Consider the following 14,469-nt stretch of genomic DNA (forward strand, 5'->3'; position numbering starts at 1 on the left):
GCCTCTCACCATTGCTGCCTCTCCCGTTGTGGAGCACAGGCTCCGGACGCGCAGGCTCAGTAGTTGTGGTGCACGGGCTTAGCTGCTCCGCGGCATGTGGGATCTTCCCGGACCGGGGCATGAACCCGTGTCCCCTGCATCGGCAGGCGGACTCTCAACCACTGCGCCACCAGGGAAGCCCCAAAATGTACCATTTTATCCCTATACGTGGTAGGCAGAAAAGTGGCTCCCCAAAGGTGTCCATGGGACCACGCATATGTCACCGTGCCTGCAAAAGGGGCTTTGCAGATGTGATTACATTGAGGACCATGAGCTGAAGCGATTGTCTTGGATGGTCAGGGTGAGTCAGTGTAATCACAGGGTCCTTAAAGGTGGGGGAGGGAGAGAGGAAGAGAGATTTGAAGATACCACGCTGCTGCCCTTGAGGATGAAGGAGCCATGGGCCAAGGGATGTGAGCAGCTTCCCGAAGTTGGAGAAGGTGAGGAATCAGATTCCTCCAGCCTCCAGAAAGGAGTGCAGTGCTGCCAGCGCCTTGAGTTCAGTCCAGTGAGGCCCACTTTGGATTTCTGGCCTCCGGGACCGCGAGATAACATGTGTGTGTTGTTTTGAGCCTCTTAGCTTGTGGTCACTGGTTACAGCAGCGACAGGAAACGCACACACCATGCTACGGGTGGGGAAACGGTGGCGCAGAGGCCCCAGCAAGGCGCCCAAGGCTCCAGCTGCTGAGTCAGCAGGATCCGAGCCCAGTGGACGGCGCTCCTGACCCCTCATGGGGCCCTGACCCTTAGGGAAGCCCCACTGTTGCCGGCTATATGGCCTCAGGCAGGTTCTTGAGTCCTCTCCATGTCAGGTGCGCAGATGAGCCAGGAGGCCTCTTAAGGCTCGCGTGGGGCTCAGAGATGACGACCCCCGGGTGTATGCAGGGGTGCTGTCTGGGGCACAGGTGCCGGACGCACAGCAGCGTCCCCGCTGCCCCACACCCGCGGGGGGCAGGCCCGCCTGGCCCTCCTCCTGGATGGGCCGTAGCTCGTCTTCCAGCTCCTTCTTCCGGATTCCTTCCACAAAGGAGAAGTCCAGGCTGATGTGGGCTTTCCCCAGGGGCGTGTCCACCCTGCTGCCCACAGCCTGGTTCGTGGAATTGGGGACCATGTCAGAGAAGAGAGGCACGCACTCCAGCAACTTCCCGGGGCTCCTTGTTGCCCTGAGGAGAGGGGACTGTTAGGGTCACCGGCTGTGGGAAAACAGGAGAGGCCTGAGCAGGAAACAGAAGGGAGAAGATGGCCTCTGCAGGAAGCATCCCCTGGGTGATCCGACCCCAGATTCCGCTCCGGACCCGGGACTCAACTCTCCAGCCGAGAGATGCACACTCCCTCCTCCTTGCACCCAGGGCTCCCTACACAGGTGCTTCCAGGACCCCTTCACCGTGATGCTTGGCCAGCCGAGGGAGGGACCACGCCCTAAACCCCCTCCACCCCACCCCCAGGCCTAAGACACCGCCTCACACGTGGTGGGGACGCCATGTTTTTTGGCTGATTTTTACTTGAAATCTAACGCACACACAGAAAAGTGCACCAGTCACAACCGTACAGCTCAACCAGCGCCCAGGCAGTGAGTGCCGTGCAGCCCCACCTGGACCAGGAAATAGACCGCGACCCACCTCAGATGCCTCCTTTCAACCCCTCAGTCACTGCCCGACCTCCAGGGCGACCTGGGCTCCACTTGCTTTGCCTGGTGTTGAACTCTACCTAACAGGTCCCGGTCTCTTCCCGCTGGCTCCTTTCTTCAAGGATGTGTTCCTGAGATTCACCTGTGTTCCCGTGTGTGGTGGCAGGCCCTTGGTTCTCAGTGCTAAACGGTATTCCGCCGTGTGATTTGGGCGAATCCTCCACAAGTTATTTATCTGTTCTGCCACGGGGGCGTTTGGGTTTGTTTCCAGTTTGGGGTGTTAGGAGCGGTGCTGCCCTGGACATGCTTTCTGGTGACTTCCGTAACTGATGGATGGAGGAGTGAGTAAATGTCTGAGTTAGGACGAATCTGATGCGCCTTCCCTGCCCTTGTTTAGAGTTAACTTTGTGCTGCCCCGTGTCAAACATAGGAGACAGGACCAGTCTTAAGAAACAGGATCTGGGCTCTCAGCCGGCAAAGTCCACGCTGAGGTGGTCCCATCGTCTGGGCGGGCCGAGGGTTTCAGGGGTCAGGTTGCTCATACACAGCCCGGGGCAGGGAGAGGCTCTGTAGCCTGAGAGCCTGGGCCAGGGGCTCAGGGTAGGAATTCAGGCCCCATGAACTCAATCTTCGATCGCAGGGCAGACGGCAACCCCTCAAGGCCAGCCATACAGATGTCAAACCTTCCCTAAAGCCCACAAGGGCCAGGCCAGTGTGGCCACCACCTTGGTTGGCTTGTTACACTGCTTGGCTTCCAATTTGGTCTCTAACCACGCTTTATACAGCCAGATTCCTTCTCCCATTTGTTCATTCCTCCAACGTGAACTGAGTGCTAAATAGTTACTGGGTGCTGGGGGTGTTTGTGCAGTAGTGAAGCCATCTTTATTCTTTCGCCAAAGGAGCCCACGGCCAGGTGAGATTGCTGGTTGCACAATTACACAATGTTCCCAAGAAACGGGTTAGATGTGCCAGTGGGTGAAGACCACAGTGGTCTGGTCATGCTTGCTCAGGAAGGGGAGATTTCTCAGAAGGAGCTGTTCGGGTGGGGTCTTGAAGGATGAATAGGAGGCCATCAGGCTGACACAGTGGGAAGGGAATTTCAGGCAGGGGAACAGCATGCACAGAGGCATGGATAAAAGAGAGCCTGTGGGGGCTTCCCTGGTGGCGCAGTGGTTGAGAGTCCGCCTGCCGATGCAGGGGACGCGAGTTCGTGGCCCGGTGCGGGAGGATCCCACACGCCGCGGAGCGGCTGGGCCCGTGAGCCATGGCCGCTGAGCCTGCGCGTCCGGAGCCTGTGCTCCACAATGGAAGAGGCCACAACAGTGAGAAGCCCGCGTACCGCAAAAAAAAAAAAAAAAAGAAAGAAAGAAACCTGTGGGTCACCGTGGGGTGAGCAAGGAGGCCGGGGAGGGAGGCAAGGTTGGATCATGGGAAGTGTTGTAAACCATCCTGAAAAATGCAGATTTACTGAAGGATTCTAAGCCAGGGAGAGATATAGTCAGTTTTGCAGTTTAGGAAAATCACTCTGGTGGAGGATGGACTGGCGGTGGTGATATTAGACACAGGGAATTAGTTTACAAAGCGTGTTCACCCAAACTCATTCTCTTTGTGGCTCCAACCCCACCTCACTCTACACTGCGGACATCCTCAGGCAAAGGAAAACATTTCAGCAGCTGATGCCTGTCGTTTCCAATGGGTTCGTCTCACTAAAATCAAGAAACACTGGGGAAAAGTAATTTCTAAATACTCTACAAGTCTTTTCTTTCCCACCAGACCCCGAGTTTCTTGACACAAGGTTGTATTTTATTGGTCTCTGTACACTTCAGCATCAAGCACACAGTAGGTCCTCAATAAACATTAGATGAATAAATAAACATTCTAAGTGCAAGTATGTCGGACAGGAACGTGGTTTGTCTTACCATGGGGTCATAGTCTTTCAGGAAACTCCAATTCTGACCCCTGGATAGAAAACACGGTGGCAGTGTGAGCCCTCCCTGCGACATTTTGACCATGTTTGTCCCTGGGTCACAGGAATCAGTTGCTGCCACGGATGCATGGATTACATCACGGAGGAACTAAAATCAGTAAGTGGAACAGATGCCAAGGATCAACAAGTGTTTCTGGTGGAGCCTGTACAATGAACAGGCATTTCAATGGAGTGGAAACTGATGCCAGAGGGTGTAGCAGGTGCGTCAGGAACCCGGATGCTGGCTCACCCTGTGCCGGGGTCTGCTGGGGTATCTGCCAGTATTTCGCGAAGAAAAACCAGTTTTCACTTCCCCAAAGCCTGGCAACCTTCCAGTGCGTGTGGCAGAGGAAGGTAGGGCGGGGGAGGGAAAGTGACAATGAGAAAAATGGTGTCAGCTGTGCTGGTAGTTTAATTTTTAATCTATTTTTTAAAAGTCAAACAATTCTCTAAGACTTGGAAGAAAAGCAGGTTTCTCTGCCCCAATCCTCAGAGCCCGCGAGACCCACAACCTAGAGTCAGTTTCTTAGCTGTTTCTTCAAGCCTTTCACCTCCATATTCTGAAAGAATAAACGTGCACTGCCATTTCTTGAGGTTCTAAAAATGTAAGCTTACCTACTGGCTTTCTACTAGGGGAGATAATGAATTAGCATCCTTCACCCTTTCTTCCTCCCCATTTCTCCCAAAATCATTGCATTATAGATGTTGGTTCACTTGATATGTATGGTTTATATCCTTCTAATTATATAAATCCTATTCATTGATGAACTAATTATACTACTTATTGCATAATATGATCCCCGTTCCTTTCTTTGTGCAGATTAGAATTTTTTATAGCGTTAATAATGACATTTTCCCTGATTATCTTAGGTTTCTATGTACTGATCATTGATTCCAAACTCTCCAAATAAATTGTAAGGCTCCCTCTCAGTATTATTTTCCACACAATCAAATGCATCAGGTCATAAACAATTTCTTTTAAATGTTTTCTCCAGGGAATTCCCTGGCAGTCCCGTGGCTGGAACTTGGCGCTCTCACTGCCGGGACCCTGGGTTCGATCCCTGGTCTGGGAACTAGGCCACGCAGCACGGCCAAAAAACGAAAAAAAATTTTCTCCAGAGCCCGAGCCCTGGGACCCTGGGTCCTCTCCCTCCCTGGGGCTGGCTGCTCTCCAGGACCACCATGCTGGGATTCCCCTCATTCTGGGCCCTGTGCCTTCCTTGCTTGTTTTCCCTCCTGTGGTTGTGGAGCACATCCTCCAGTATCTGTGCATTCACGTATTTCTGTGGTTCTGGAAAGTTCTCATTTTCTCTTCAAGTAGTTCATGTCCCCCATTCTCTCCTTGGGGAGCTCAGTTTGAAGGTATGTTGGATCTTCTTGCCCTGTTCCCTAGGATTTTAACTCTTCTTTCATGGTTTCCATTGTACTGTTCTTCTGAGTAATTTATTTTTCTTTTTCCTTTTTTCAAAAAGAAAACTTCCTTTATTCTATTATTAGTTGGAAAAATTAAATGGCACTAGACGGTCCTGTCTTTGTACATGTCCCCTATACCCCAACACACACACACACACACACACACACACACACACACACACACACACACACACTCTCTCTCTCTCTCTCTCTCTCTCTCTCTCTCTCTCTCTCCAATCCATCAGCAATTGTCGTAATTCTACCACCAAAACATTCCTTGCGTTCTTCCACAGATCTCCAGCTCCACTTCCTCCACCCGAGCTCAGGCCACCACAGACTCGCCCCACTGTCCCCAGTTTCTTAAACGTCATCACCCCTGCCCACCATTTCAATTCTTTCTAAGCATAGCGGCCAGCCTGGTCATTTAAACTGTAAATTGGTCACATCAGCCTCTTGCTTAAGACCCTCCAGGGCGTCTTATGACATTTGAAAAAAAGTACCTAGACTTTAGTAAGTGCGTGGGTGTTTCCTCCTACGGCTCTTGTCCCCTCACTGACCGCCTTGGCCACATGCACGTTCTTTATGTGGTGGCGTTTTTTTTTTTTAAATACACCAGACTCTTCCGTGGCCCCTTCTCATACTTCAGGTCTCAGCCTGAATGCCACCTGCTCAGAGAGGCCTCTGTGAGCTCCTGGAAAAACAAGGCGTGCACTCTGCCCAGTCCGTTTCCTCCTGACACCAGCCACACTTTGCTCCTTGTGCCTCTGTTGCTTTTTGGCTGCCTTGTCCTGAGAGTGAGGGCTCCGTGCAGCCAGGACCAGGCCCGTCTTGCCCGCCACGGCAGCCTGACAGGGCAGCTCTCCTAGGAACTTCTGGACTGAGTGATGCTTGCAGGCACGTCCTTTGCTGGGTCAGAGGGCCAGCATCCCGCCCCAGGCGCCATGGCGTCATGGCTGCCCCCTACCCGCCGGTGCACTTTATCCCGTGAGCTCCAGCTGCAGGGCTTATTGCAAAGGGCTGATGGGCTCCCCGATGCACCAGGTGCGGCTGCCCCGCCCCCCTTGCCGGGCCCTGCTGTTCACTCTGTTGAGTCTGCCCAAGGCTGGGCTCCCTCATCTGCCCCGGCTCAGGTTCTCCGCCCCGCGCAGCCCAAGCGCTTTTCCACCACCGCCCTTTACCTGGCTTACTCCCTCTCACCCCTGTCTCTCGTCTCTCTTTCTCCAGAAGCTTCCTAGACCCTGAGTTAGGTGCGGGGTGCCTCTGGGGGGCGGGGGCAGGGTCCGCACCAGCGCCGCTGGCTCCTCGTCCGGCCTCTAGACCCTCCACAGCTGGCCCCGCTGCACACCATCAGCTCCCAGGGCCGCCCGCGCGGCCGTCGGGGCCTGGGGGGCGCCAGCAGGGCTCCTGCCCACCAGAGGCCCATCCCGGGCAGAGGAGGAGAAAAGGCTGTCGGTACCCAGCTGATGTGGTTCTCTGGAGCCCAGGGGTGGGGTGGCTTCCCATGGGTGCAGGGGTGTGTGTGTGCGTGTGTGTGTGTGTGTGTGCGTGTGTGCATGCGTGTGACCTCTCCCAGGCCTCTCTTGCTCGGACCTCCTCAGACACCACCCCCCGTGGCTTCTGGCCCGGGCACGCCACACTTCTGGGGCTCTCAGCTCCTTCTTACCCGCTGTGTATTGGCAGAGTCATGGTTCTTCCCATGAAACTTTTTGGTGGGCTGACCCAGCTGGGCATGATGCTCCCACCTCTGCATGACTGGGAAGCAGATACTGGGGCGGATGGCCACACACACACACAGCCCTGCTACGTGGAGGGAGCATGAAGTGCCCCAGTGTGCGGGCACAGATGCAGCCAACACACCAACCCCCCTGTGCGTGCCCCGCCCTGGGCACCTCTTCTGGATCCTGCTCTCATGAAGGAGGTGCCAAGGGGTTGGGTCTTCATGGGTGAAAAGGATTTACCCGGTGGAAAAACTGGGGCAAATGCAAAAGCTTGGATGCAAGACAGAACATTGGTATTTGAGCAGTGGCATTGGGGCTGGAGGCGGGCCCCGGGCCCCGGGCTGTTTGGAGCTGTGTCGAGAGCTCATGCACAATGGGGACATTGCTGCCTTCAAGCCGCAGGGCAAAGAAGATCAGGAAAGGACGAGCCGGTGAGGTGACGTGGCCGTGGTCCAGGTGAGAGGAGGTGGTGGAGCCCACGCTGGCCTTTGTAGAGGGTTGGAGTGGAGGAGACGGGGTGAGAGCCGCTGGGCCACAAAGAGCTGCCAGCACTTGTATGAGGAAGGAACTGAGCGGGTGTGACCTGCTGGGACATCAGAGTAAACACAGAGGCTGTGGGGCTGGGACCCTGTCTCTCCTCCTCCCTCTGTGCTTCCTCCAGAGCTGGGATGAGAATGGCTGGCATTTGGTGACTTTGAAGTTTGTCTCCAAAAAAGATGAACTGAAAACCCGTGGGGCCCAGAAGCAGGCTTCCCTGGCGGTTGCTCTCTCTTGGGTGTTTGTGACCCCAGCACAACCAGGACAGGTCCCTGCTGTGCCTGAGGAGTGGCGGCTCTGACCTCCTGGAACCTCTGGAAGGGGCCCCATGAGTGCATTTTGAGAGCACAGTGCCTGCTATGTGGAAAACCACCCATAAGGCTGACTGCGGACTGTGGTACAGAGTAGCTTGGAACAGCTTGGAACAGCTTGGAACAGCCGTGCAGTTTGCTCAGATACCTTGGCCCGGGTCCCCTGGCCACGTGCTTCAGAGACAAGGAACAGGACCAAGAAGGCCAGCAGGGGGCGTCCAGGATGACCAAGTGCCTGATGTATGGGGAGGCCGAATATTTCCATGGGGCTTGGTTGTAAAAAATTAAAATTTATTTAGAAACTATTTCAGACTGATCGATGGTAGAGGGATGGATCGATATCAGCAAAGCAAATACAATAAGGTGTTAATTGTAAATCTAGGGGATGGGTATGTGGATGTTCACTGTACCAGTCTTTCAACCTTTTTTTTTTTTATAAACTTATTTATTTATTTATTTTTGGCTGCATTGGGTCTTCGTTGCCGCGCACCGGCTTCCTCTAGTTGCTGTGAGCGGGGGCTACTCTTCGTTGCGTTGCGCGGGGTTCTCATTGCGGTGGCTTCTCTTTGTTGCGGAGCACGGGCTCTAGGCGCACGGGCTTCAGTAGTTGTGGCTCGCGGGATCTAGAGCGCAGGCTCAGTAGTTGTGGCGCACGGGCTTAGCTGCTCCGCGGCATGTGGGATCTTCCCGGACCAGGGCTCGAACCCGTGTCCCCTGAATTGGCAGGCGGATTCTTAACCACTGCGCCACCAGGGAAGCCCTCAACTTTCTAATGTGTTTAGAAATTTCCAAAATAAAATGTTGATGGGAGAAAAGATTGCACCTGCCAGTCCAGCTTGAACATTTTCTTTCCACAGTCACTGACCTGGAAAAGCACCCGGATTCCCTCTGGGCGGGTCTCACTGAGCCCCAGCCCGGGACGACCCTCCACCCCACCTCCCCAGCCCCGTGGAATCAGGACACCGGGTTCCAGTCCCAGCTCTGCCAGTGACTTGCTCGGTGTCCCAGAGAAAGTCATTGCCCCTTGCACACCTCACGACTTGTGATATTACTTTATATATGACTTTCTGAGAGAGGACAAAAATCCCTGGATTTGGGGGGTTGCTGGAGCTGTATTTTATCGGATTTATCTCAACCCCAGGAAGGACCTTAACCGCAGTGCTGGTAGATCTGTACAGCCTGGGCTCAGGTGTGCCCAGTGACAGGCACTGCAGACTAGGCCAGGTGGGAGCAGCACCTGCGGAGGTCCCCAAAGCTGGAGGAGGCCCCGCTGGGCTGGGAGGTGGGGGCGGGGCTTGCTCGAGGAGCCCCGCCCGCTTCGTGTAGACTCCGCCCCTTCCGTGTTGTCCGTCTAGAGAGAGTCCTTAACTGTAGTTCCCCACTGCGGGGTAGGGCAGAGGGGCCCGAGAGCCTTGTGGGGAGCCCTTGGAGCAGGTTTAAAGAGCTGAGCAAGCGTCGGGAGGGAGCAGAAATGAGGGCCAGTGGAGGAGAGGGTGGGGATGGGGTGCCGGAAGAAGCGGGGCTCGGGGAAGGCAGGGGCGCTGCCAGGAAATGTTTGTCTGCATCTTTCAGGCCTCCTTCTCTGCTACACCTCCCTTACCCGGATAAAAATGTTGGCTCAACACTAATCCCCTTTTCCCTGCGTGCACACACCTTGAAGGCTTTATAAAAGGCGGTGAAAATAAAGAAAGGATTCAGGGCCACGGTTCACACCTTTCCAACTGCTCCTACCAAGTCCCCAGAAAGTTTCTTAGTTTCCTAGGACAGTATCATGAAAGGTAATTTAGCTGCAGCTAAATCGACACCCCTTTGTCATCCAACCCAGCCCAACCACTTTCACTTTTGAAAACTCACTTTCCATCTTACTGCTTGTTATATACTTGCTGTCAATGTCCCCACCATTTTGTATGCAGCTTAAGAAAAAAAAAAAAGTGAGCCTATTGGAAACATCTTTTCATGTTTCTCTTTTCATACCTCTCACTTTAATCCGTTTCTTAGAGTTGATATGCTTTAATTTACTTAGCCATTTTTTCTGTTCTTGGGCATTTATTTTGTTTTCAGGTGTGGCATTAGCTGTGATGAATATCTTCCTGCCTCTGTTTCTTTCTGTTGAATTGTTTCAACAGGACACATTCCCAGAATGGGATTGTGGGTCAAAGCACATAGACATTTTAATGACTTTCAGTGTATAGATTCAGTGTATAGATTCAGTGTACAGAGCAGTGCTGCTCTCCAGCAAGGCCTGAATGTGTCAGCTCTACTGGTCTTGCCAGAACTGGGAGCTGGGTCGTGTGTCAGGGTCTCCAAGACCACCCCAGGTTGATGATCCGCTAGGAGGGCTCGCAGGACCCAGCCTATGGTGATACTCACGGCTGTGATTTGTTATGGCAAAAGGAAACAAAGCAAAATCAGCAAAGGGAAACGGCACGTGATTTGAAGTCCAGAGGAAACCAGGCACAAGCTTCCAGAACCCTCGTCCGGTGGAGCCACACGGATGAGCTCAATTCCCCAGCAGCGAGTCGTGACAACGCATGTGAAACGTTGTCCACCAGAGAGGCCCCTTGGAGACTCAGCCCCCAGGGGGCTGTCACGTAGGCACCCTCTGCCTAGCACATACCAAAATCCCAGACTCCCGGGAGGAAAGCAAGGGCTCAGCTTACATCATATTGGGGCACAAACTGGTTATGCACAGTGAGCCGTTCTTTTCAGGGGATGGAGGGAACCCTCCCGAAATCCAGGGTCCCAGACACCAGCGAAGGACCAGTCTTATGAGCAGGCTTTCTGAGGACAGCCATCTCAGGCCTGCTGTATCAAGTCTTCTGTGCTCGTGCCACATGGCTGCCTAACACTAACTACCCCCGTTTTCCCCAGGAGCGTCCTTGAAAATTTCCAGCAATTAGGCGCTCTACATTTTCAATACCAATCTAGGCTCTGGGATATCATTTAAATATTCCCTGATAGATAATTACATTAAAAATAGCATATGTATAGCACTTCAGGACTGAGAGTGTGCTCACCTGCATTTCTCCCTGACGCATCGTGACAGCCTTGTGTGGAGGGCTGATCACGTCTGGATTTGGGTGCAGAGCCTGGGGGCTCAGAGAAATCACCACCCTCACTGCTTACACGGGCAGGAGATGCGGTGCCGGGACCAGAGCCCCTGCTGACAGCCATTTTTGGTCTCGTCTTAAATTGTTATTTGCAGGGAACAGCGTCCCTCATAAACAGTCTTACTTTGTGCAGAAAAGAAGCTAAGTAGTTGCTACTCTGGAGGCTCTGGATTCCTGGAAGTTGGGAGCAGTGGAAAAAATATTCTGGGCCATTGTCTTTATTTTCTTTATTGTTTTCTATATCCTGTAACTTCCCACTAAGAGGCAGCTGAGTGCGTTTCAGGAGAAAGGAGTCGAATTGGGGATGATTGCAATACTCGTCTGGGGCAGCAGGGGACAGTCTGTAGCTTTGCATCCTCTGTCGGGCCTGGAAACACCAGGTACCTCTCCAACAGTCTTCCCAGGGCTCCTGAAAGAAGCCAGGCGTCTTTCAGGTTTGAGGCGCTGTGAGAATGAGTGTGATAAGGTGTCCGTGATGGAACCCAGCAGCGGGCCCTCGGCGAACAGTGGCTCAGGGCTGGGGTGAGGCTTTAACAACAGGTAGGGCCCTGGCCCGGCCGGTCGGAAAGGACTGGAGGCCTCCCGCATGCAGGTGTGCAGAGGTGAGGGGTGGAGGAGAAGGGGCAGCTCTTTTCCAGTTGCTCTGGGTGGATATCAGTATTTTAACAACTGCACCAGTACTTGCAGTCTGAATATTAGCTCAGGTACCTTCCAGCCCAAGGGCCGTGGTGTCAGTGGCCCATAGGATTGGGTTTTTTCCCAAGACAAGGGGACAAACTACACTCTAATAGTGGACCAGACCGCCTTGGCTTTGGCCTTCCGAGCCCCCATCTGAGTCCACATGCCTTATCCCCCTGCCTCCCACTGACTCACACAGGTCTGTCTCCCCAGGAGCCCGGGCTGGCAGACCTCACGCCTGCTCCAGGCTTGGCTCCCACGTGGTCTCTGACCTGGGCTGCGCTGCAGCTGGGAGCGCTTGGGCAGGTTGGGGGAGGGGCTGTGGAAGAGAGCACCTGGCCCAGTACAGAGCGCAGGATTTGTGTCAGGCCGACTCCATCCTAGCTCCGGCCTCACCCTCAGTGTGACCCTGGCTGAGCCACTTCATCCGTCTGCCTCCCCTGTAGTCCCTGTGCTGGGCGATTTCATGCTGGTGTCTGATTTGTCTTCACCCCAACTTACAGATGAAGAAACGGAGGCTCCGACAGCTTGCCTGCGCTCCTGAAGCCAGAAAGTTGTGCAGCCTGGGATCAACCCCGCATCAGCTCCTCCCGGGACCCATGTTCTCTGACCTCTCTTTACTCCCTCTCCAAGAGGGAATCTTCTGTCCTTTTCTAAAGGAAGGAGTCAGGGAAGCCTTGTTAGAGGAAAACATCTGACAGTGATTTTTGAGGACGAAGGAATATTTGAAGCAAATGCTGGGGGATACAAGAGTTAGCTTTTGGGCTGCACAACCAAATTGGGTGGAAAAATATTTTGTTTACTGATGGAACGTTCACGATTTCCTGCTTATTATTTTGCCAATATTAGCCTTGTTTTAATTACTGCAAAGGCCAACAGCTGCCTCAGACACATTGGTTCTACAAATTAGCGGGGAATCTGTAAGTCACAAGGGGTCCCCGGAAGACTTCACAAACTCAGCCTGGGCCTGGGAAAGGCCCTTCAAACGCTGCAGCTGCTCGTGGAAGAAAGGTGCTTTGCTCCAGGTTATCGACTCTCATGCCGGCTGAATTATGGGTGATTAGTGCCCTCCGGGGAGAGAGGATGCGTTTGTATTTGCATCTTGTAAATTCTCCCAGGAACAAGGGCACTAGAATGGGATGCCTCCTGCATTTTGCATCAGGTCTGAAATTCACTTAGTGACTTTACCTGCAGAAAGGTGGTACAATAATGGTGGTTATGAGCAAGCACTTAGGGGTCAGACCTGGATGCGAGCGCTAGCTCCTGCCCTCGCCAGCACTCAGAATGCTGAGAGCAGCTTTGCTGGTGAATCAGGCCCTGGTTTGCAGATAGCTGTCGGGCAAGCTTCTTTATGGGGCAGACTGTCTCAATCCCCTTTGTGCTACTTATAGTTTTCCTGTCTCAATCCCGGTCTTACCCCCTCGGAGGAAGGTGGTAATAACAGCAGTCACCCCAGAGGGTCACGGCAACATGCAATGTCCCAAAGTATGTGTAAAGCTCTTAGCAAACTTCCTGGCAGCTGTTAAGAGTAATGCTGGCTAATACTGTCGTGATTCCGTGGCAGCCTCCACGTAGAGTCGCCCCAAGAGCATTCCTGCAGCCCCAGTGCTGGGCTTATGGGGCTCGCTGCAGCCCCAAGGCCGTCTTGGAAAGGAGCCTCGTGATTGGCCTTGTGCTCCGGGATTCTAGGGAGTGTGTTAGTCATTTTGCGGCTGCAGGATGGCCTTGCCTAGGTTTCTTTGTTTTGTTGTTGTTGTTCGGTTAGCTTCATCCATGTCCTGTTGGAAACCTCGTTTACCTCGGTTTGCCTGCCAGCAGGGCGAATTTTCACTTTCTCAATGATTATACGGATCTTAGCTATCAACGCCTTGGGTCTCATTGAAGCTAACACGTGATCATTCTTCCCAATAGAAAGTGGAACGAAACTTTCCCACAGCCTTATGACTGCACCTGGGCTCCAGCTGCACCAGGCTGGCCCTACCCTACATCTCCGCGCTTCTTGCACCCTGGGACTCTCTCTGTGGTTGGCTCTTACTTGACATTCAGGTCTCAGCTCGAACCCCATCCCTTTCATGACTTCCTAATAACGAGCTCCCATCCGGCTCTCTGCCAGTCTGTCTCATCACTATTTTCTTCTTAGCATTATGATCTCAAATTATTTTGTTCACTGTCTGTTTCCTTCCTTAGAGACAAAACACCATAAATGCATCTCTAGCTAGAATGGTGCCTGGCATGTAGTAGGTGCTCAGTAAACAGTTGTGGAAGGAAGGGAGGGGGAAGGAATATCCCTACGCATGATCCTTCCCTGTTTGATCCGTAGGATTCTAAGGGATTGGAAGAGGGGCTTGACATCTCGGGTCTGGCATCCCTCTCAAGCCAGGGGTCCCTTTGGCAGCATCCTTCCTGTGCCTCTGTTGAACCATATGCATTGCAGAGAGCTCTCCATTATGGCATGCCTGGTGCTCTCCCGTTAGGAATGGCTTTCTTAGAGAGGGTCTGAAGTTCTCCATTCTGCCCCTGGAACTGCTGAGAACAAGATTCAAGATGGCCTTCTAAGTAACTGAGGGTGTCTCTCAGACCTCCAGTGGGTCAGCTGTTCTCCAAGCCAAGCCCCCAGTCTCTTTAAACATTCATCCTATGACATGGGTGCTTCTAAGTGCTTCCACATCATCTCTATCAGGGACCCTGAAAAATTTGAAGGATGTCCTTCAGAGGTACAATAATAAGGAAAATACCTACCATCAAAAGGATGTTGTGAGCGTTAAGTGGGATAATACACATAAAGGATTGAAGTACAAGGTAAGTCCTCAGTAAAGGTTAATCTTATGACACACGGCTGGGAGCTATCTTGGAAATCCCATACACTTTGGGCTGAGGGCAGGTCACTCCAAAGAGAATTTGCTCTCGTTTCTGCACGTGGGGAACCATCAACACAAGGCCACTCATAGATACTTTCTTGACTTTGGTTTCCAGGCCAAACAGTGTCAATTCAAACCCCAAACCCAATGAGGGCAGGTAAGTAGATATGGATTCTCATGGGGGCCTCTCTTTCCCCCTTAGCAAGTGAGAG

General features: G+C 53.0%; 1 protein-coding gene across 1 annotated transcript; it reads right to left on the reverse strand.

The window, feature by feature from the left end:
* Positions 1–847: 847 nt before the first annotated feature.
* Positions 848–6,548, reverse strand: CIMIP5 (ciliary microtubule inner protein 5). Its single transcript, XM_060026340.1, is given in 4 exon segments — positions 848–1,190; positions 3,572–3,741; positions 6,365–6,488; positions 6,490–6,548. Coding segments are annotated over 4 exon segments (696 nt in total).
* Between the last annotated feature and the right edge of the window lie 7,921 nt (positions 6,549–14,469).

This window comes from Delphinus delphis, chromosome 12, assembly GCF_949987515.2.
Source record: "Delphinus delphis chromosome 12, mDelDel1.2, whole genome shotgun sequence".
NCBI lineage: Eukaryota > Metazoa > Chordata > Mammalia > Artiodactyla > Delphinidae > Delphinus > Delphinus delphis.